Here is a 20,680-nt window from a genome sequence, read left to right on the forward strand (position 1 = left end):
CCTGCCCCACGGCGACTTGGATTCCCCCCCAGGCTGGCGAGGTCCAGAGGGAGCAACAGTGGGAATGCTGGGGTAGGCAAGGCTACTGGCTTTTTAACCCAGCCTGTCTAGACAAGACGAAAGAGGCTGTTGCAAACAAGGCCTTGGTGTTTCAGAGATTAGGTATCACCTGGGCAGCCACGGTCATGCAGAAGGTATTTTGCAGGGGAACCCACGTGCCCTGCTGCCATTTCTTACAGAGTCCCCTTCATAACAAAGAACAGCTAGTAAGAAGAGAGGTAAGGAAAAGCTGTCAAGTTCCCAAGCTTGCTGGCTGGAGAAGCTGTTCTCTGTTCCCCAATTCCTCAGACATACAGCAGCACAAGGAGCCACTGACTAACCAGGTGTTCTAATGGTGACTGCACAGCTGTGCTACTTCCTCCTCCCAGGCACCCAAAGCATACAAGACTGAGTGCAGCAATGCCTGGGCAGGGAGGAGTCATCAAAACAGAGAGCAAAAGAATAAGCCAAGGAAACTGGCCAGGAGAGGGTGGGAATCAGATGTGAGACAGATGGAAATTCATCAGCTCTCCAGGGGAAAGCAAGCAGATGGGAGGTCTCCAGATGGAGACTAGTTGTGCAAAGCTCAACATCATCGCAGACATTGACCAGCTAGCAGGGTCCAATCAGGCTTCGGTTTCAGGTTTGGCAATCCAATCAGATAAAGTTTTTAAGGCGCGGCTTGACAAAGCCCTGGCTGGGATGATTTAGTTGGGGTTGGTCCTGCTTTGAGCAGGGGATTGGACTAGATGACCGCCTGAGGTCTCTGCCCACCCTAATCTTCTATAATTCTAAAGTTCCCCTAAGCAAGAAAACAGCCCCGTGGCTAGAAGAGCAGGAGCCAGGTGCCTCCTGCTCAAGGATTCTTTGGACTTTTGCCACTAAAGTGTAAAAAGAGGGTTGCGGAGGTATCTATGCTGGTCCTTGCGCTGGCTGGGTGGGCAGAGATTGCGGGCAAGGGCGAAGTTCATCAAAGTGCAAGTTTCCCCGACAGCAGCCACACACAGCCAGCGGAAACCTGCTCAAGAAGTTCCACTTCCACCCCCTCCCATCACCCAAGATCCAGCTTTTGCTTCACGCTGGCCAGACCCCATACAATTAGTCTATGCTACTGGAGCAGGAAGATGACTGGGGGGATGAGGGGAGAGAAGATGCCACCGACATGGAGTCCAGCCTATTTATCCAGAACATCCTGTTGGGTTTCTCCATTGTTTCACACCAAAGAGGTGCCAGCTGCGGTCCCCGATATGCCCCATGGGGGCAGGGAGAGGCAGAGTGTTGCCTTCCTTGTGCATACCAGGGTGCCATATTATTGCTCAACTCCAGGCGTTGCACACGAGCTTTTCATCCTTCGAGACTTGGGGAGCGACATCCATGGACTTCGCAGCTTTCGCTGGTGTGACGGGGAAGGAGATTTTTCTCCAAAGCAAGGCAGGTTCTAAGGGCCCTGCCCCCCCGCCCCATTAGCTCTTAGGTACCAAACCCTGGAGTCTGCTGGCACAATCAGAAAGCCCAGGCCTACCTTATCCTTGTGGCTCTTCATTAGTCTTCCATCCACAAAGCCTCCTTGCCCTCACTCCCTGCTTCTCTGCCTCTATTTATAAACTCTGCCTGGCATGGCTGGCAGCTGGCAATCATGTGGTACAGTGCGTATCAACATATGGCCGAGTTCCTATTTACGAGGCCATGAAATACCCTAGAGGTTTGCATGAAGGGAGTACCAGCATCTCATAACCCTATATGGAACCCTGGTCAGATTTCCTTATAAGTGGATTTAACAGTAGACTGCACCTAAAAGAACAGCCTTTAACTCTGAAGAGGGGACTTTTCCACACAGGGGTGAGCTGAAAGTTTCTTATTTCGCATCCTGTTTATTGCATATTAATGTAGGTGGTGGAAGTATTTTCCCTCCCTCGCTGATCAGCTCCTCCTTCAGCTTCAGCCTGCATGCAAGATATAATCCTGTTTTTAGGACTTCACAACCTGTTGTCATGAAAGTGACGGATGCCAAGCGTTGCGGCTTTGAAACCTCACAGCAGGATCAAGTCAGAGATGCAGCTGGGAGCGGAGGAGGAGGAGGAGGAGGAGGAGAAGCCAGGTTTAAATGAACCAGCACAAATCTATTGGCAATGGCAAAGGAAGCCGTGAACACAGGGGAAAGGAAATCTAAACAGAAACCTGTTAAATCCAGTTTGTCCCTCAATGTCCTTAAGGGGAAGGATGCCCAGTTCAGCATCACAAAACCCAGGGGAATAATACCCGAACACTGCTCCAGAAACACTACAGAATCCAAAGAGGAGACAGGAAAGAGATTCACCAATGGCCAGGACCACCCTGCATTTGCAATAGCATGACCAGGTGGGATACGCCCACTGGACCCTAACAGATAATCCCTGTTGAAAAGGCAGCCTTGAATGCTGCATGGATTGGGCACAGGTAAGAGACTGTGCTGAGTATTCAGAGCTTCCAGAAACCAAGCTCACTAAGCTATGCGAGCTGCAGCATCTTTATTTTATGATTGGTTCACCTAATGAAAGAGCCCGGATTCTCTTGTGAGAGAAGGCGATGTTCTGATCATACAACCAGTGGTCCTGGTGAGCCACAGCCCCTCTGCAGGCAAAGACTACAGAGAAGAGCTTCATGATCACCCATGGAGAGTTGAAGAGAGCTCTGTACTGCTAAGAAGAAACTGTATTTTGGATCCACGTTCATTTGTTCCCAACCAAGCATTTTGCAAAGGAAAGCAGAACTAGTGAAGATGTTACAGACTTTCGAGGGCAGTATACTTACTTGCTGAAAAAAATTGTAAAGGAAGGGCAGGGTCATCATTACAGAAAAATTCTGGGAGGGGCAAAGTTCTGTCAGCCTCTAGAACGCTGTGTGTGATTATATTATATCCAGAAACGTTGGATGGAGCATACAGAGCTATGAAAAGTCTGGGGTTGTGGGGGGGTGGCAATTGCCGCCCCGCACCATGACAAATGACATCCCTGGGGAACAATCTTCTATTAAAGCAGAATTAGATCCCTGTTTAGCAAACCTTCAAAGTCCACTAGAGCTCTTAGTTTAAACTTAGTGAAACTAAGGATTTAAAAGCCACAGTAGCAAGAAGATGCTGTTAAGTTGCCTCATCAGTAACAGAACCATATTTCAAGGCAGAAGAAGGGGTTTCATTGAAACATTGACCCAGAACGAGAGAAGACAACAGAGCTTTTTAACCGTCAGCTGGTAGTGAGCCTCCAGCCAAATGAACAGACAAGCACTAGCTTGGTTCAAGCTAGCATGCTAAAAGTACCAGCATGGGTGTTGTGGCACGGGCAGAGCAGCTTAGGCTAGTCACCTGAGCTCAGACCCAGGCGGTTGGGTGGGCTGACCTTGGCAGCCAGCCTGAGCGGTTGCCTATGTCATAATGCTGCTAAATTTCAGCATGCCAGCTTGAGCGGAGCTAATGTGCGTCTGTTGCCCTGGGCTAGGAGGCTCACTCCCAGCTGCAGGGTAGACATACCCTTAGGCAAATCTGTCACCGCACCTAGTGTTTGCTGTATGCCATGCACAGACGTGTGGTGAGGGGGATCAGTGCCTTTGTACAAGGAACTAGAGCCAGAGCTTGAGAAGAGCCAGATGCTGGAACTAACAACTTGGTGGAACTAGAAGGTCCATGATAACCAGGTCAAATAGAGGGATGCACACAGACTGGGGGACAAAGGGACAGACGAAATATGGACCTGAGAGGGACCCAAGGACTCGACCCCAGTGCTTCATCCACACATGAATGATCCTCCACACACCAAAGAAATCCTGACAACAAAGGTGAAGTGGGTGAATGCAACCCTTAGCCTGTGTCTGAGAAGAAAGACTTGCCTGATAATAAATGTCCCAGTCCCATAGGACTAGCCAAGTCTTCAGGGGAAACTTGGAATCACAAAGTTATAAAACAGGGGGAGAAAAACAAGTGAGTGAATGAGGTTGGTAACAGAATTGTTCAACTTCTGTTACTTTAACAGCAGGAGTTGCAAAATAAAGGGATAAGGGGTGCAGGGAAATAGTGCATATCCTGCTAATTGGACTACGTAATTCCTTACCTTAACTAAATGGTTAACACAAAGTCACGCTTCTTGAATTGCGCAAATACTAAGTAACTTGGGAACAGTGCTAACGGTATAAAAATAAAGAGTTTTTGTAGACGTACAAATCCTACAATAAAAACTGATACATAAATGCAATGCTTTGTGTGTGAGCGCGTGCTGGGTGGGCGTGCATGTCTGTACACAAAGCTCGAACAAAAGCTGTTTGCAGACAAACATGTAGCACTTATTTAGAATGGCTCAGGGTCTTATGCACAGAGCTGCATGCACATTTATACCACCCACTAGCATACAACACTGAGTAGGTGGGAGGAGAGCACTGCTTGAAGTTGTCTCATTTTGTTCTGCTAGCCTTGTTTAAGTCTGGTTGGCATTTGAATCACAGAGAAATACAAAGCCTTACCGAAATTTTGTGTTGCAAAAATCATTATTTCTAAAACTATGCTGTGCTCACATTGCTAAATAAAGACCTTTGTTGTCAAGGAATGCAGGCCTGTGAAGCTACTTTAAACATAAGGGGGTTGTGTTATTTCACAGCAAAGTAGAAGGAATAGAACTTCTGGGAAAGCTTTGTGTATTACTGCCCATCTTTAACATTGTTGATTGCAAGTGGAAGGAAGCTACGGATTTTAGTTTCCAAACTTTCCTCTCAAGCTTTCTTCCACTGATGTCTACTTTGCATAAATACACAAAGTAAAGATTTTAAGAATACTTCAGTGTTCATTTGTTAATTTTTCTTAATACACCAAGTCTGAGGTGTTGTTATCTGACTGCATGGGAGTGGTGAACTTGCAATTGATCTGATTCTGGAGCACTGAATGGGACCCAGGAAATTGTATTAACCTGCTGAAATGGTCTGAGTAAGCCACCTCAGATGGGAATGACAGTATGTGAAAACAAAAGAAGGGAGTGTTCCTTTCTGGTAATGGTTGGGCTGATTTGTCACCTTAAGCACATGGCACCTGTATGGCAAACCATAACATTCAGGTAACTGACTATTACACAGAAAAATTGTTTGCCAAATAGGGAAATGAGGAGCCAGTTCCCAGATCAGCTCTTGCATCTGCTCAATGCTCTTAGGAAAACGAATCCCTCCCCCAGGTCTCTGCCTCTCCACTGCCCTGGCATGGAGATGGACTAGATAAATTACAGGATCTCTTTTCCAGGTCTAGCTTCTAACATACTCTGGGCCAAATTCAGACTGGGTTCAAGTAAATGGAATTGCAGCTGTTTACACCAGATCTGGACTTGGCCCCTAGTCCACCGTGGGGGTTGAGAGCAATGGCAGAGGAGCTCTCACAAGGCTAACAGCTGAAAGAGATGGAGCGTTTCCATTCAACCAAGAACGCCATGCCAATGCCTTCATTCCCACATGCCAGTATTGAATGAAAAAAACCTTTTGGTCTCACCGTCATGGAGGACTCAGTGGATCTTCTATCCAGTGATTTTGCTCTACGGTGTGGAGACAAAGGGGAAGCTGAGACTTCCAGGATGGATCCTACTGCTGCAGTTTCAGAGGTGAAGTCCTGAAAACAGAATTAGCCCAGATTACCGCAACATCAACACAAAACAGCAACTCCCATCTCTCACAATGTCAAAGACCCAGTGGTGTACGTTTCTTAGACTCCACAATTAAAATTAATGAGCTCACACCATACTTTTCTTCGTGTGCTTTTAGAAGCATCTGGCTCTTCTGGACACAGAGTCCGAGGCATTAGACTGGCTCCAGTACATCTAAACTCACTTTAGGCTACAAGATTTTCAAGATCACATACTTCCATTAGTTAATTTCTTTTTATTAATACTTCATGTCATCTGCTGTGTTTTTTCTATGCCAGATCTGATGCCTCCCTTTCCTATCCCGGAGGAAGAGAGAGAGAAAGGTGATTTGTCTTCTGCTCTGATCCCACCACCGAAGCAAGGAGACTGAGCAGTGAGTGGCAAATCAGCGCTGCTCACTCGTGCTCGAGGCCTGCCCGCTGCGGTACATGCGCCCTCTGTCCCAAGACCTCTAGATTCTGTGCTCCATGCACAGAAATTGCCAGTTAGGACCTGAAGCCAAGGACAATCCTAGCTGTACTAGGAAGAGCACTAAATATAAGCTGCCAGCCAAAACCACATTCTCCAAGAACATAGGCAGGTGCCTTCATCCTACCTCAGAGAGAAACGAAAGGCTTACCCGTTTCCTGGGGAAAACCCTCTTCTCACTCCTGCCCTGACGTGTCTCGCTGGAAAGGGAGGGGCCTGCGGACGCATTGGTTTCCATATGCTCTGCATTCTCTATATCTAATGCCTCAAATTTTTCAATTACCTGGGACCGCCTGGAACAGAGAGAGAGAGAGGAAACCGGTGCCTGTTTAACGCAAAGCAGCGACTGTTTTGCGAGTCACTACAGAATCCCATAGAGCAAGAGGCTCTCCCAGGGTAGCGGCAACAAGGGTTACATCCTACAGAACTCTGAAAAACTGCTCCTCTCGAAGCCTGTGCATTCATGCCTTTTTGTTCAAGTTCCCCCGCATGCTGGAAAACATGGGGGATTCAAGTCAAAGAACAGGTCTCAACTAGACAGGCAGGACTTTACCTGCAGGCTCTGAAGCCATAAGAAAAGATTACAGAATGCTTGACTTCCAGCCTAGGAGAACTAACTGCTTGTGTCAGATCAAACTGGGATGAACTCTTTGCTGGTCATGTACTACAGAAAAGGGGCTCTTCTGGTCTCTGATACACACTCAGCCTGAGGTAGCAGATTTCATATGGAAAATCTGACCTTTCACAGCTTCTGAGCTCTAAGTATATTCAACCTCCACACAAAGTTATTTTTAATATTATTAGTAGGGTCTGTTTGCCCTTCTTCTCCACCCCCTAATATTTGCACATGATTTAATGCAACAGGGGTCTCAATGATCTCCTTCCCAATTCACAATGGCTAGTGGGTTGCGCCACAGAGCTTTCCTGCCCTGGCACATTATTTTTAATCTTGAAAACATTTTCTAAACCAGCAATAACTATTTTTCCCAATGAGCCTTCCCCATTCGGCATCTTTGGTTCTGTGTTCATCCCTTCACTCCCCAACTCTGTAGCAAACCAACCCGTAGACCAGCGTTGCCCTGAGAACGTTTACAGATGTAGAGAGGAACATTCTCAGAGAACAAAGGAAAAAGGATATTTTCTAGTAGCCCCAATATAAACAGTAGGGCCCTGACCCTGCAAAGATTCACCCACATGCTTAATGCTATGCCCTGTGAGTAATCACATACACTTTTAGTAGGACTATTCACAATGCATAAATTAAGTGCATGTGTACATTTTTGTAGGGTTAGTGCATTGGTCATCAGACTGCTGCTCCTGTCCTTGTCTACAAACATCAAAAGCTATTACTGCAATAACATGGCATACTGGTCATTTCAAAAGGGTCCTCTTTGTCTAAACCACTCTGCATATCCTGTATGGAAGGAGGTTATTTGCTGCAACACTGACCAATCTCCAACTGCAGTACTAAGCAGCAGAGCCTCTCATACAAGACACTGGTCACCCCTTGCTCTAATAGCAGAGAGGGGACAACTCATATTTTATTTTTTTATATATATATATATATATATATAGGGGGATGGGCAAGGAACCAACCCAAAACATCTCCCTAAGCCCAAACCACAAGCCTTCTGAGGTTGGGAAAACTGCCCACTTTTGCAGCTGGGATCAGCAGCACGCTAGTATGTCATGCCCGACCCCATAACGGGAACTACTGGAATTCTCAAAGAGGCCTGGTAGTGAGAGATTTTGTACAGCCAAGAGGTTCAGATAAGGATCAATCTCTGGGCCTTTATCTGAGACTAGGAACCTTTTTAGAGATTCACCCATCACTAGCACATGCAACAGAGGAGCCCAAGCTGCAAAATTTGGACCCTGATTTTGAACCTTGCTAAAATTCAATGCATTGGAAAGATGAGGCCTCATCACAATATCTGGATCCAAACTGGGCTTAAATTCTTAATCATAAGGTTTAGAAGTGTTTGAATCTGAGTTTAGCTCATGTTCATCTCCAACATATGTATTAAAAAAAACAAAAACAAAAAAAAACAAAAACGCATCGTCAAACAGCAGCCAATTCAGGAGAAATAAGTTGTTTAGTTACCAAAAATTATTTTCCATTCTTCTCTTAAAAGGGAAATTGTGAGGTCAGTTAGGGTTTTACAAATTTTTACCAAATTTCATAAAGTAAAATATGGCTTAAACATAAACTTTCTCTTGCGGTGTTTGCAATCCCAACAATGCAGCACAGAACTAGACCATAAGAACCAGACAGCGAAATCAACTAGAAACAAGAGTTTACTAGGTCTGCATTCACTGGAAAAGATAAAGAAAGTGCAAAACGTAGACAACATCAGTAAGGACAGTCTTTTAAATCAATCAAATTTTAGAGAAATAGCTCACTCCATTTGAACCATCTAAGGCCCCAATCCTGAAAGCTGCAGGCTAGAACCCTGCGCCCTTGTAGAGACCAATTAAAGCCCCACATAGGTGCAGAGGTACACTCATACAATGCAGCCTGCAGGATTGGGGCCTAATCTTTAGTAAAACAGGTAAGGGGAATTTCTTTGCATACTTGATTTTAACCCAACAGTGCCCCTTTCACCAGCCCAGCCTTCTCTCTCGGACTCAGTTTAGCATGGAATAAGAGACCCATAAATTAACACTGTCTCTTCCCTTTCAGGTGAAGTTCTGAAGAAAATTAAAAACAAAACCAAAAAACCAAAAGCAAGTTGATTTCTCATGAAAGGGGCTGCACCATCGAGTTGTCTACGGCTTGAGATTGAGATGAGATGGTAGCGAAGCAGGCGGAATAAAGGACACGTCACACAGCAACACAGGAGGAGGAGGTGGAGAGCAACAAGACCTGGAAGAAAACAAGGCTGGAAAATGAATGAACAGAAAAGGAAATATATATCTATATCTCTCTATATAAATAAATCAAAGCAAAATCATCCCAAGAATTCATTACCAAAGGTGGGGGGGAAGGAGAATCATAGCAACCAAATCAAAGCACCCAGTGTTATCATCATTAGATTGCTCCCTCCATTGGTTAAATATTTCAAGACAGGTATTGCAGTGGCTGACAAAGACACGGTGAGTGTGTGAGAGAGCTGAGATTAATCCATTCTCTGTTCATCCCATGCGGATGACAGCTACACATGGGCACCTGAGAGAGAACCTGCCCCTACGAACATCGGCTCCAAACTTCAAAGAAGATATGAAGTATTTAAAGAGATGTGGTGTCATTCAGTACTCTCTCAACTCTTAAGCTAGTCCTAGGGAGCTCATCTTCCATGCAAGCTATTAATCTGCTCCAGGCCACTGAACACAAGCCACAGAATTGAGTTAAAGTAAAGGGGGAGCTACAAAGACTGACAACAAAATCTATAATTAAAATGATTTTCTTTGATGGGGAAGAGTTTTGTTGTATTCATTTATTATTTAGCTGCATGAGAGATTGTAAGAGTGTTTCAGAGAGACAGGAAAGGGAATTACCCCAAGGGATGCACAACATTAGAGGACTGTTACAAGGAAAAAAAATAAAATAAAATGAAAGGAAGGAGTGAGTAACCTCTGTTTACAAAGCAAAGGTGTAATGCATTGGGGTTGCAGGGGGACGACACTCACTTCTAAGACTCAAAGACACAGAGAAGGTGTCAGAGAAATCCATCAGTACAATTTGTCTGCAATTTCAGGGCAGCTCTGTGATTTATTGAAAATAGGGAGAAATATTTCAGCAAACATGTAACTATGATTCCATAGCAGGTCCCAATTCCTGTAATCTGAGGAGGGTAGAATTTAGGACATGGGTCATGTCTACACTACAAACTTAAGCCGACCTATATTAGGTCAACTTACAGCCACCAGAGTAACTACTGTGGTAGTTCATGTCCACACAACTGCTGGTGGTGCGCATCCTCACCAGGAGTGCTTCCACCGACTTACAAGGGGCAGTATGGGGGGCCGAGAGCCCAAGCTCTCAGCTCCATGTGCAGCTCCCCGCCAGGAGCTAGGCTGACCCCCCTGGGCTCTTGGCTACCTGCTCTGCGCTTGAAGCCGGAGAGCTGCTGGGTTCCCAGCAGGGAGCCGTGAGCCTCGGTGCAGCCAGGGAGCCTGGTCGGCAGCCCGGCTGGGAGTGGGGAGCCCCCCACCCATCCCCAGGTGACAGCCTGAGCTGTGAGCCGGGCTTTCTTGTCAATTTCACACTCCAGCAGGAAGCCATGAAATTGAAAAGAACGACAGCCAACAGACGATGTAAGTAACCCACTGTGTCTACAGGGACACTGCGTCACCCTAACTACACCGACATAAGCCCCACGCCTCTTGTGAAGGTTGGAGTTATGATATCAGTGTAGGAGAGCACTTACATTGGTGGGAGCGAGGCTGTAGTGTGGACACTGACATAATTAGGTCAACGTAAGTGCCTTACGTCAGCCTAACTCTGTACTGTAGACCAGGCCTCAGTAAGAAGAATCTCCTTTAAAACCCTGCAGGTTATAAGCAAGCATGGGCAAACACCAATCAATCAGAGGGCCTCAAAGCTCTGCAGAGATCAGCACTGAGTAGCAGTGGAATGTGCTATCATTACTAACATGACACACACTATACAGAGAGCGAATGCCACATGAAACTCCCAGCTACAGACAAGCAGTGCCCACATCACGGTTTCAGAGGATACTGTGGTAACCCAAGGAGCAGAGCTTGTGTGGTTAGTCATCACATCTGAATTCCAGTTACCTTTAAGCCTTCTCTCACTAGATGGCAGTAAGATTTTTGCTATATCAAGAATTGCCCATCATAAATCCTGTATTTGTAGACAAACCCCTACAGGAGCACCTCATCCAGGGCATAAATTAAGATATTACCACCTGGAGCTGGTCATGTTCCCTCTCTAGGCCTCAGTAAGGGCAGAGACTGAAATAAATAAGGAAGCTCAGGAGGCAGTGTGAGTAAGGGTCATTTCCTTTCTCCAGCTGGTTAAACAGTTTCCAAAGAGCTTGTAAAACAGATTGTATTTGAGGGAGTAGGGGGTGATGGACGTGCATGTGTCACTTGTGGGGAAACGCCTTAGGAACCGTCACACAAAAGTTGTTCAAGGAGCTGTCAGGTGGTGGAACAGCAAGGCCTGAAGAATCCGTGGCAGCTGGGAATAGGGAACAGGCATCATTAGGTGGAATGCCAAGGCGAGCGGCGGCCGAGGAGGGTGTCGGGCGGAGCGCCCCGGGGTTCCGCGGCGGCCGAGGAGGGTGTCGGGCGGAGCACCCCAGGGTTCCGCGGCGGCCGAGGAGGGTGTCGGGCGGAGCACCCCAGGGCTGAGGGTTCCCTGGTAGCTAAAAGAACTCAGGTCAGGGAGGGGAGACACTGGACGAGGAAAGGAGTTATGAAATCTTATGGGGAGCCCAGTCTCCCTCTTCCAAGCTGAATGGAGCCTCACGGCACCTGGCAGAGGGGACTGGGTGAGGCTGCCCTGCTTGCACATATCTACCATCTGACCCAGCAGAGATCTGGGTTTGAGGGTGAAGGATTCATTGTGAGAGGTCGGTAACACACAAACACTTGCATATAACACAACATTTCAGTGTATGCTGACCCCTGGCTTATTCCCTACCATTGTCTTGAAACCCTTTTTGTTCTCAGTCAGTCCTGTAGCTGGTTTCCAGAGAGATACCCATATTCCTGTGCCTGGTTGGGGAGGACACTTGGGCTATATTTATTGCTCAGCTAGCCTTTCCAGCGTCTGTGGGCACAGCATCTCTGCAAGGGCTCCTATTCCAACAACACCGAGTAAAAGCACTACCAAATCCACCCAGAACTCAGCTAAAGGAATGTAGAACAACAAAAGCCACAACCCACACTACGCACTTGACTCAGACCCAGGCTGTTGCCTGCATCAGGGACAAATGACTGTTGTATGCATATCATTTCCATTTTACTATGACTCCAGCGCTAAAGAAACAAGCTTGTGGACCTTGAATTCACTTCCTCTTCTCTCTTTGTTCACTGGTAATCCAAGCTGGACTGTGCAGAGATGTAGACACAGCATTAAACACCAAATTTATCAGACCAGCAAGGGGAGCTCACACACAGACTATGTGTGAGACACACCAAAATAGTGTTGTTGAAAGTTTCTCAGAAAAGGTGGGTTCATTTTAGATGTTTATAAAGAAGAGATTTAGAATATGGCAGACCCTCCCCACAGAAAATTGTAAAGGGGTCAGAGCAGGGGTACTGGAACAATTTGTATAGTTAGGGTGCTGAGAGCCATTGAATCAAACTGTAAAACTTGTATATGATGGAAACTACTTCAAGCCAAGGGGTGCAGCAGCCCCCCCAGAACTCCTAGTTCCAGCACCTATGAATCAGAGGTTAAAATTTAGGTCTGAACAATCAATAGCATTCTTTTAAAACACAGTCCTGAACATTCACTATGATTATATTACTTATATAGGATCTCTTACAATTTAAAAAAAAAAAAAAAAATGGAGTAAGTGTCTTTACAACAGGACTACTAAGAGAAAAGGCTGCCCTAACTAGGGCTACTGGAAATCAGTGTATAGTGCTCTTCTGTCTGGAGGTTCAATCCTGATGCAATAATTTAGGCCATGTCTACACTACCATTTATGTCGGCAACACTTATGTGGTTGAGGGGTGTGACATACTGACATAGCTACCGCCGCTCCTTGGAGGTGGTTTAATTATGTTGATGGGGCCGTCGGCTTAGAGTGGCTACACGAGAGATCTTAAAGCAGTGCAGCTGCATCGGTACAGCTGTCCTGCTGTAAGGTCTCTAGTGTAGATATAGCCTTGGAGTGGATTGGTGGAAGTAGGGGAGGAAAAGCTGAAAATACTGACAGACCATTAGCAAATTTATTTGGTTTCACTGCTTGACAAAGAGATGCAGTTCACTGGGGTCTGCATGAGGGTTGAATAATTCTAGGTAAATTCCCAGCATAAAATGAGATGGAGTACCTGTTAGAAAGTTACTGGACAGGATCATTCAGAATGCTCTGAAGCACTAAAGAAAAACTGGCACCTGCAGTCTGAGAAGTGAAGTTTCACAAGTGCTCAATCTCAAAGGGCACAGATTCAATGCAGAGAAAATCATGTAAACTAAGTAAATCAAATTAAAAAGCAGCCAAGCCAAGCGGAGAGTCGGGAAATGTTAATTTTTGAGTCCACTGTTAAACCAGCTCTCTCCACCAAGTCCACCTGAACATTTGAAACACTGAAGTTCCCTGGCTCAGGGAAAATGTGACCTCTCCCGCCCACATCACCCAGATCACCTCCAGCTGAGACGAAGGTCATTTATAACTGGCTGCACTCTCTTTCAAAGCCCTGGATTACACTTGTATTCCTCCCAACTACCACTTCTCCGCATGACCCTCTTGGAACCCCTTTCTTCTCTCCTGTCAGTGTCCATGCACTTCCCAAACACTATCTTTCTAGCCAAGGAGGACTGAAGGAGGCCCTGTTCCCAGCCCCACACATGGCCAGAAAGGGCTGTGCTGTTGAGAAGGGAATAACTCCCTTTCTGTCCCCCAAAAGCAGGAGAGATCATCACTAATCCTAACAACTAGTTTGGGAAACACACGCCTTTAATTCTCACAGGCATTTATCTGCGATCTTTGTGGGAGGAAACTGTCAAGTTGAATATTTTGGAATAATTATCTGTCACTATCATCATCTTAGATCATTAAAGCTTGGAGCATTTTAAACACCTACTCCCCATCCATGACCATTTATGGTGTTTGTTTATATTTATTTTACTTTTCCCCCCTCAACTGTGAAACTAGAAACTTGCCAGTTTCACTCTATTTATAGCTGACTTCACACACTGATGAAAAGAGATCATTCCCACACTGCCGAAAAGAGATCATTCCCACACTGCCCTGTCAGAGTATGCCATCACCTTCCCCTCCCCCTCTCAGAAACCCACCTCTTCTCAAATCATGAAGATGCTTCTCTTTATAGAAGGGTAGGTAAAACTTTTTAAGCACACAAGATTTGGGGCCTACACCACTGGAGAATGTCTCTTTAAATAAAAGAGAGAGGGGAGGAGGGAAAGCTGCTGCCTCATCGTGCTCAAACACAACCCTTCTCTGTTGGTGCTGACAATTCCACCCTCAACCCCTCTCCCAGCCCTGACTGCAGGCAGGAGGCAGGGAGGAAAGGGAAACAATTGTAGGGACATTGGGAGGGGTGTGTGGGGAAGGTTGATCACAGAAAGCCCTTCTGAGTGAGTTATTGTCACAATCTGCATAATGACAAAATGTAGGCTGGCTTGACAGGACATTAGCCCACCGGCCCCTGAATTACGGTGAGCGACAATACGAAAGACTTGTTTATTTTAAATCTTTTTCCGGCAGCCTCAGAAATCAGACAAAAGACACCCACCCGTGTCACTGTCATTGTGCTGATGAGAGTTTATTAAAGCATGTTTTTTTAAAATACATAAATAAAAGCAAGAGCACAGGAGACATTCATCTGCCCCCACGCGCTAGGCAGAGTAAAGTTGCTTCAAATAAAGGCAGTAAGTTGATTAGACATAACATAGGACAGTTTTCACCAATGTTGACACAGCAATAAAATCCAATCGCCTGCTGCTGTATAATAGCCTCAGGAGCCCAGGAAAAAAAAAGGGGCTGGGTGCAGTAGCCTCTGGGAGGAGGAGGAACCCATCCCACCAACCAGAAATCAGCAGGGATGAAATAAAAAAGGACAATATCTAGCAGAAGCTCTGAGATCCTTCTTTTCCCAGGTATCTGTATGCCTGTCTCCCTCATCAGATATTCCATGCCCTCTCCCTATGCCCCAGTTTGAACACACATTTGCACACCAGCGCCCCAACTGGCACTACTAGCTGTTCAGAAGTAACCACTCTAAAAAGCTATTGAAGCCAGGAGTTGCACACACATCACTGCTTTCAGCTATGCAGCATCACACTGGGGCTAGGACTCAGGAGTTTCAGCTCCAGAAGAACACACAAGCCTCTAGTACCTGAACTATTAAGCTGGCATTAGTAGTAGACCTTTTAATATTCTGTAAGCCAACCAGGGGTACATGTGCCCCTGGGGGTACGCTGAGGTCTTCCAAGGGGTACATCAGATCATCTAGCTATTTGCCTAGTTTTACAACAGGCTACACAAAAAGCACTAACGAAGTCAGTACCAACTAAAATTTCATACCATGACTTGTTTATACTGCTCGATAAATTATAACTGAAATGTAAGCATCGTATTTATATTCCAATCAGTTTATTTTATAATTATATGGTAAAAATGAGAAAGTAAGACGTCTTGCAGTAATAGTGTGCTGTGACACTTTTGTGTTTTATGTCTGATTTTGTAAGCAAGTAGTTTAAGTGAAGTGAAACTTGGGGGTATGCAAGACAAATCAGACTCCTGAAAGGGGTACAGAAGTCTGGAAAGGTTGAGAGCCACTGCTATAAGCCAGCCACCCGCAGGTGACATGACCACACACACTTGAGCCAATGTTACACACTCAATTCACAAACCAAGAAATACTGTTCTTTCTCCACCTACTGTAACAGGATGGGGTCCCCAGGAGGCAAGCACGGCATCTTTTTTGCCAGACACAGAAAGGACTATATCCTCAGGTGGGAGGAGAAAGCCAAGATATTGCTGTCTCTGAGTCTCGTCCTCCACCCAAGATTGCAGCCAGGCAGCGAAGCTATACATTGCTTGGGGGAGCACAGATTAGACACAGATATGGTTCAGTTGCAAATCTAAATGAAGTGGAACACACACAAGTGCAAAGCGGTGTTGCTTGTGCAATAGCAGCGGCTGTGCTTTGCAGTGCAGCTTCATGCCTGTATTAATTGTGGGCCAGCGTGAAAACAGTCCTCCAGGGGATGTGAAAAGCAAACCACAAGTGCTTGAGCGAACATGCCTGCAGGAACCCAAGTGCAAGCAAATCAGACTGACAATCAGCCCTCTAGCCCAGTGCCCTTATCTCATGGCTTACTCTACAGTCATCACATAAATGGGGCTTTTTCAGGGCAAGTTAAATCTATCCTTCCTCCCCACTGGGCCTCCTTAAACCCAGAAAAACTGAGCGTGTGCACAGGACGCAAAGCCTTCTCCACTAAGCTGTTTTGCCACCCACTCAGTTCTGCATCAGTGGCAGCCAACTCCTCTCTCTCCAAGATTAACACTGTGACACTTTGAAACCTCTCTCTGAGCTCATCAGACGATTGCATAACATACATGGCCCCAACACAGTTTATAGAAATACTCTAATTAATGGTGCCAGCTGCCACTTGAGCTAGGGTGGAGGAGGAGAAGGGAGGTACTACGGAGCATCACATGGCAGCTTACTGGAGGAAGGTCCAGCCTACTACCCCAAGAGAAGGATCTGCCAAGAACCATCGGTAACCTGTGCTAACACAGCACTGGTGGGGATCACATCCTTTGCTGGTTAACATTGAGTGGATATCCTAGCTATGCCCACATCAGGAGCGCTTCCCGGTGGCTACAGGAATGACCTGTATATGAAATTGAGAGTAAAGGGGAGTCTGGAAAATAACAGAGACTCAGAAAGATGGCCTGGGTACAAATTTGAGGCATTGCTTTGCACTGGCTCAATGCCCCCCGCTTTGGGCAGCTGGGAGTTCGCTCAAATATCTTTGGCTGGGGATGGGCGACAAGAGAGAGCTGTTAAGCATGGATGACCCCACACCATCGGATCCATAAAAAGTGGCATGGCTCAATCAGGATTCCCTCCCAGTCCATTTAATAGATTCAAAGGAGGAGAGACGATCACCAGTTAAGTACCTGGTTTAAGAGACGAGGGCTCAGGACTATAATCGTCCAAATAAATCATTTCCTCTACAATGGGCTATGAAGGGTCGTCAGTCCCAGCAGCCGCTGATTTACTAACAGAGCAAGCACCACCATGTGGTCATGGTCAAATGAGTTAAGAAACAGAACAGCCACTGGCCCCTTACCTTCTCTCGTTGCCAAAGAGCCGGGCCACCTCTTCCCTTCCAGGGCTGCGGGCCCGGGTCCTCTGCTCCAGCCGTTTCCTCTCCACCTGGAAGGCCTCCCGGTTACTGATCCTAATGGCCTTGGGAACATCGGCCAGGGTGGCGTACTGCCGACTGGCTTTGAAGGAAAGGGAGTGGTTCTTTCTTTCAGCTCCCCTTCCCCCGTCTCTGCTGCTGAAGTCCTTGCACGTGGGGTAAGTACTCTTTGAATCCAGGGAGTTCAGTGAGTAGCTGGAAACCATTCGGTTGTTTGAGCTGGTACCTGGGGAAGGAAAGGGGTGGCTGTGCTCCTGGAAGGGTGATTTGGGGTAACTGTACCTGTTGTTCGGGGTGCTGGGGCTGGGAGGGGATGGTGGAGGTGGCAGCTGCTGCTCTTCCAACTTCGAGTCTTGCTTGGTCTTCTCCAAGGAAAAGTAACCGCTCTCAACACGCGCCTTCCGCCCACAGTCTATCCGGTCGCCATTCATGGAGCTCTCATCTAAGAAACGGAACAGAAAACAAGGGGAAGGAGTTGGGTGGAGGTTACTACGCTTGGTTCCAAACTTGATTTCGCCTCCCCTCCATTTGTATAAAAGGGGATTTTAACACAAACTGCCTTGCCTCCACAGAACGGGAAACATCCACATAGGATTTTCCAGCATTACAGTGCCTATGGACCCAGACACAAACCTGACCTGGAAGACCCACCTCTGGAGGGAAACCGGAAGTCCAGTTTCAGGATCCATTGCATCTTTGGCTTCTGTGCCCAGAACTGCCAGAAAGGGGGGTGATAAGAACAGGTTTTTTGTGATGTGGAGACTGACCTGCTAGGAGGTGGACTAGGACACACCAATCATCAGCATTTCACACTTGGATTACTGAGCAGCCTACCATAGGTGCCACATGCAAAGCTCCAATAGACATAAGGTGGGATGGGTGCTTTTGACTTATTTACAGAGGGAAAAACTGGAAAATGACAACAGAGACTTCCGCAACAGGTGGGAATGTAGCTAGCAGAATGCTATCAGGTGCCCAGCCAGCTTGTCGCATCTGGTCAGGAGCAGCCATACTGCAGAAGGGCCAATAAAGTCTCCCCTTATTTCTGTGTCCAAGCACGCAATGATCTGACCCAGCCTGTCTCCACAGAGCCTTGGAGGAGGGACACAAGAACAGGGAAGAGCAGGTGTTTTGTTAAGACATAAAGAGGAGGCTTCTCAACAAGTTGTACCTGTATATATTAGAAGGAAGCTCAGAGGTTCAGCCAGCAAACACCAATGCATTTCCTAATCACAAGTAAAATTAACTTTGGTGGTGTCTGATTCCAGTAAAGGGAGAAGGTCAGGAGAGGGGAACAAGAGAGTGGAAGGTGTGTTAACAGCTGGAGGAAGTGTGGCTCCATCAACAGCTCTTCATTTCTTCCTCCCCAGAAAAAATGGGGAGCTAGGAGAGCATAAAGGCCTCATTGCAATTCGGGTGTCAGGCCCTCCATTTGAGTGAGATGAAAAACAGCTGTATGCATCCTTTTGCCAGAGTGAGTTAGTGACCACCAGCCTCCATGCCAGCACAGACAAAGGCATTAAGGAAAGGGAAACCCCTCCACACTGAAGCTTCTTGCTACAGAGGGCACAAAGAACAATTCCCATTTTGCATTCACACCACCACAAAATTGTGCACGAGCATTTGTTTTCAAGGGCCAAAATAGTCTGCATCTAATCACCACTGCACTTCCTGAATTATTGGCCTCTAGAAGATTCTCCATGTGTAAGTTTGGAATGTGGAGAAAATCGTTTTGTTCCAGGCAGACTTGACTTGCTGGTTGGTTGGTAGGTGTGTATGGATACACACACACGTGCAGGGAAGAAGGAGAGGCAGCAGAGAGGTCTACATCCAGCAGCGACTTTCCCATCCATTCTGAAGATCATAAGCTGGATGGTAAGTTACTGTTTTCTCCAACCGAAAAACAAGTGAATGAAAAGCAGCACCTGTGGAGGTAACACACACACACACACACACACACACACACACTCTCTCTCTCTCCCTCTCCCTCCTGCCCAATCGCCACATCCCAAGGTGTCAAGGGCAAAAGCCTATTGATTCATCAAAAACAGGGCTTTGCTGACACCAGCTAAATCAGAGAGACACAAAGGGAGCAGTCTTCTTCCATTAGCTAATCCCAAGAGAGCAAGGAGGAAAGCAATCGCTTTAGCTAGCCACTCAGAACATGAAACAAACTCAGTTTTCCCCTCCGCCCCCGATTTATCCAAGGGGAACACATAATACAAAGCAGGAAGAAAGTCCAGGCCTCTATTGTTTCATTTAGAACAATACAGCAGACTCCAGAGGCTTCCATGGACTAATCAGAGGAGACAAAATGTAAACAGCTGCCCTGATATAGGGTTGGGAGGAGGAAGCAGCGCCCCAGTGCCTGGCAATAAAACAGGACCAACTGTAGGCAAGTGCCTCTCTGTCTCCATTAGGGCACTATATCCCAAAGGGTAGGCTGCAACCCACTGGAAAGCTCTTGATAAGTCATGGGCCCAGTCCAGAGGGGACTGTAAAGGGGAGTCCGAGAGGGCGGGGGGGAAGGGGGAGGGGTTGGATAGCAAACCCACCCCACACTCATCCTGCAGTGAGTGCTCCTGTCCCACGGAACTGGGCTGAGAGGACTGCTGTGGGTGGTCGGTGCCCCATTCGTGGGGCGGGGAAGCTGGCCTCTGATTTTGCCTCCCTGCTCCCCATGCATTAGGACCCTGGGTGGGTTGCAAATTAAGACAAAATGCAGTTGGTGGGCTGCCATAGTGAAAAGTTTGGGAATCACTCAGAGGCTAGTATAAAGGGGGACGATCAATGTTCAAAAGCTCATTTATTTCAAAGGAAATTTCCTTGCCTTGGAATCGCACCCGTTAGAGGTGGAAAAGACCTGTGAGGTCATCCCATCCTCCTTGCCTCTGCCTTCCAGTATTTTATCCAGATTTCCCCCCTTTCTTAATTTCATCCCATTATTTACAGTTATCTCCTCCTTCTCTCCCCCACCTCCCTCCCCAGGTACCAACCTAGGGAATGCCGCAAGTGTTCAGATCTTTGTAGGCTGACAATGCGCTGAGCCATTCCCATCGGATTAAAACATTAAAAATGGGGGGGGGAGGGGATTCTAGTTTTCTTTTCACTACTTATGTCAGTTTCTTCCTTATTTTGCACTTCACTCAGTTCAGGACAATGAAATCAGCCCTAGTCCATGACTGTGCCTACCCAGGCACTGCCTCAATGTAAATAATATCACTTTCAACATCAACAGTGCAGTTTCCTTCTGTTTCTCTACGGCAGTTGTGGGATCTTAGATACTAACAGGTAGTTGGGTTTCCAAACCAGTAGGGGAACTGTTACATTTGGGGAAAAAAAAAAAAAACAAAAAAACATAATACACAAAGACAAGAAACCATTTCTATTCATGTTTTTAAATAAAAGCAAGTTTAGACCAAACTTTTTGACTAAGTCCCGTTAAGAGAGCCACACCACTGCAGTTAAGACATCTGTGTAAAAC

At 46.6% G+C, this 20,680-nt stretch overlaps 1 protein-coding gene across 8 annotated transcripts in view; it reads right to left on the minus strand.

Annotated features, from left to right (window-relative positions):
* The window catches only part of MPRIP (myosin phosphatase Rho interacting protein), a 172,492-nt gene that overhangs the window by 43,281 nt on the left and 108,531 nt on the right, over nucleotides 1-20,680 (minus strand). For 7 of the 8 annotated variants that reach the window (XM_074965111.1, XM_074965114.1, XM_074965113.1 and 4 more), the window contains 3 exons: nucleotides 17,479-17,638; nucleotides 6,304-6,445; nucleotides 5,534-5,650 (listed from right to left, as the gene is read on the minus strand). In XM_074965111.1, coding sequence (XP_074821212.1) covers nucleotides 5,534-5,650; nucleotides 6,304-6,445; nucleotides 17,479-17,638 — 419 coding nt within the window. Of the gene's footprint in view, nucleotides 1-5,533; nucleotides 5,651-6,303; nucleotides 6,446-17,121; nucleotides 17,639-20,680 lie in introns of all 8 variants that reach the window. The other variant, XM_074965110.1, reaches the window with a different exon arrangement.

This window comes from Natator depressus, chromosome 10 (assembly GCF_965152275.1).
Source record: "Natator depressus isolate rNatDep1 chromosome 10, rNatDep2.hap1, whole genome shotgun sequence".
Classification (NCBI taxonomy): Eukaryota; Metazoa; Chordata; order Testudines; family Cheloniidae; genus Natator; species Natator depressus.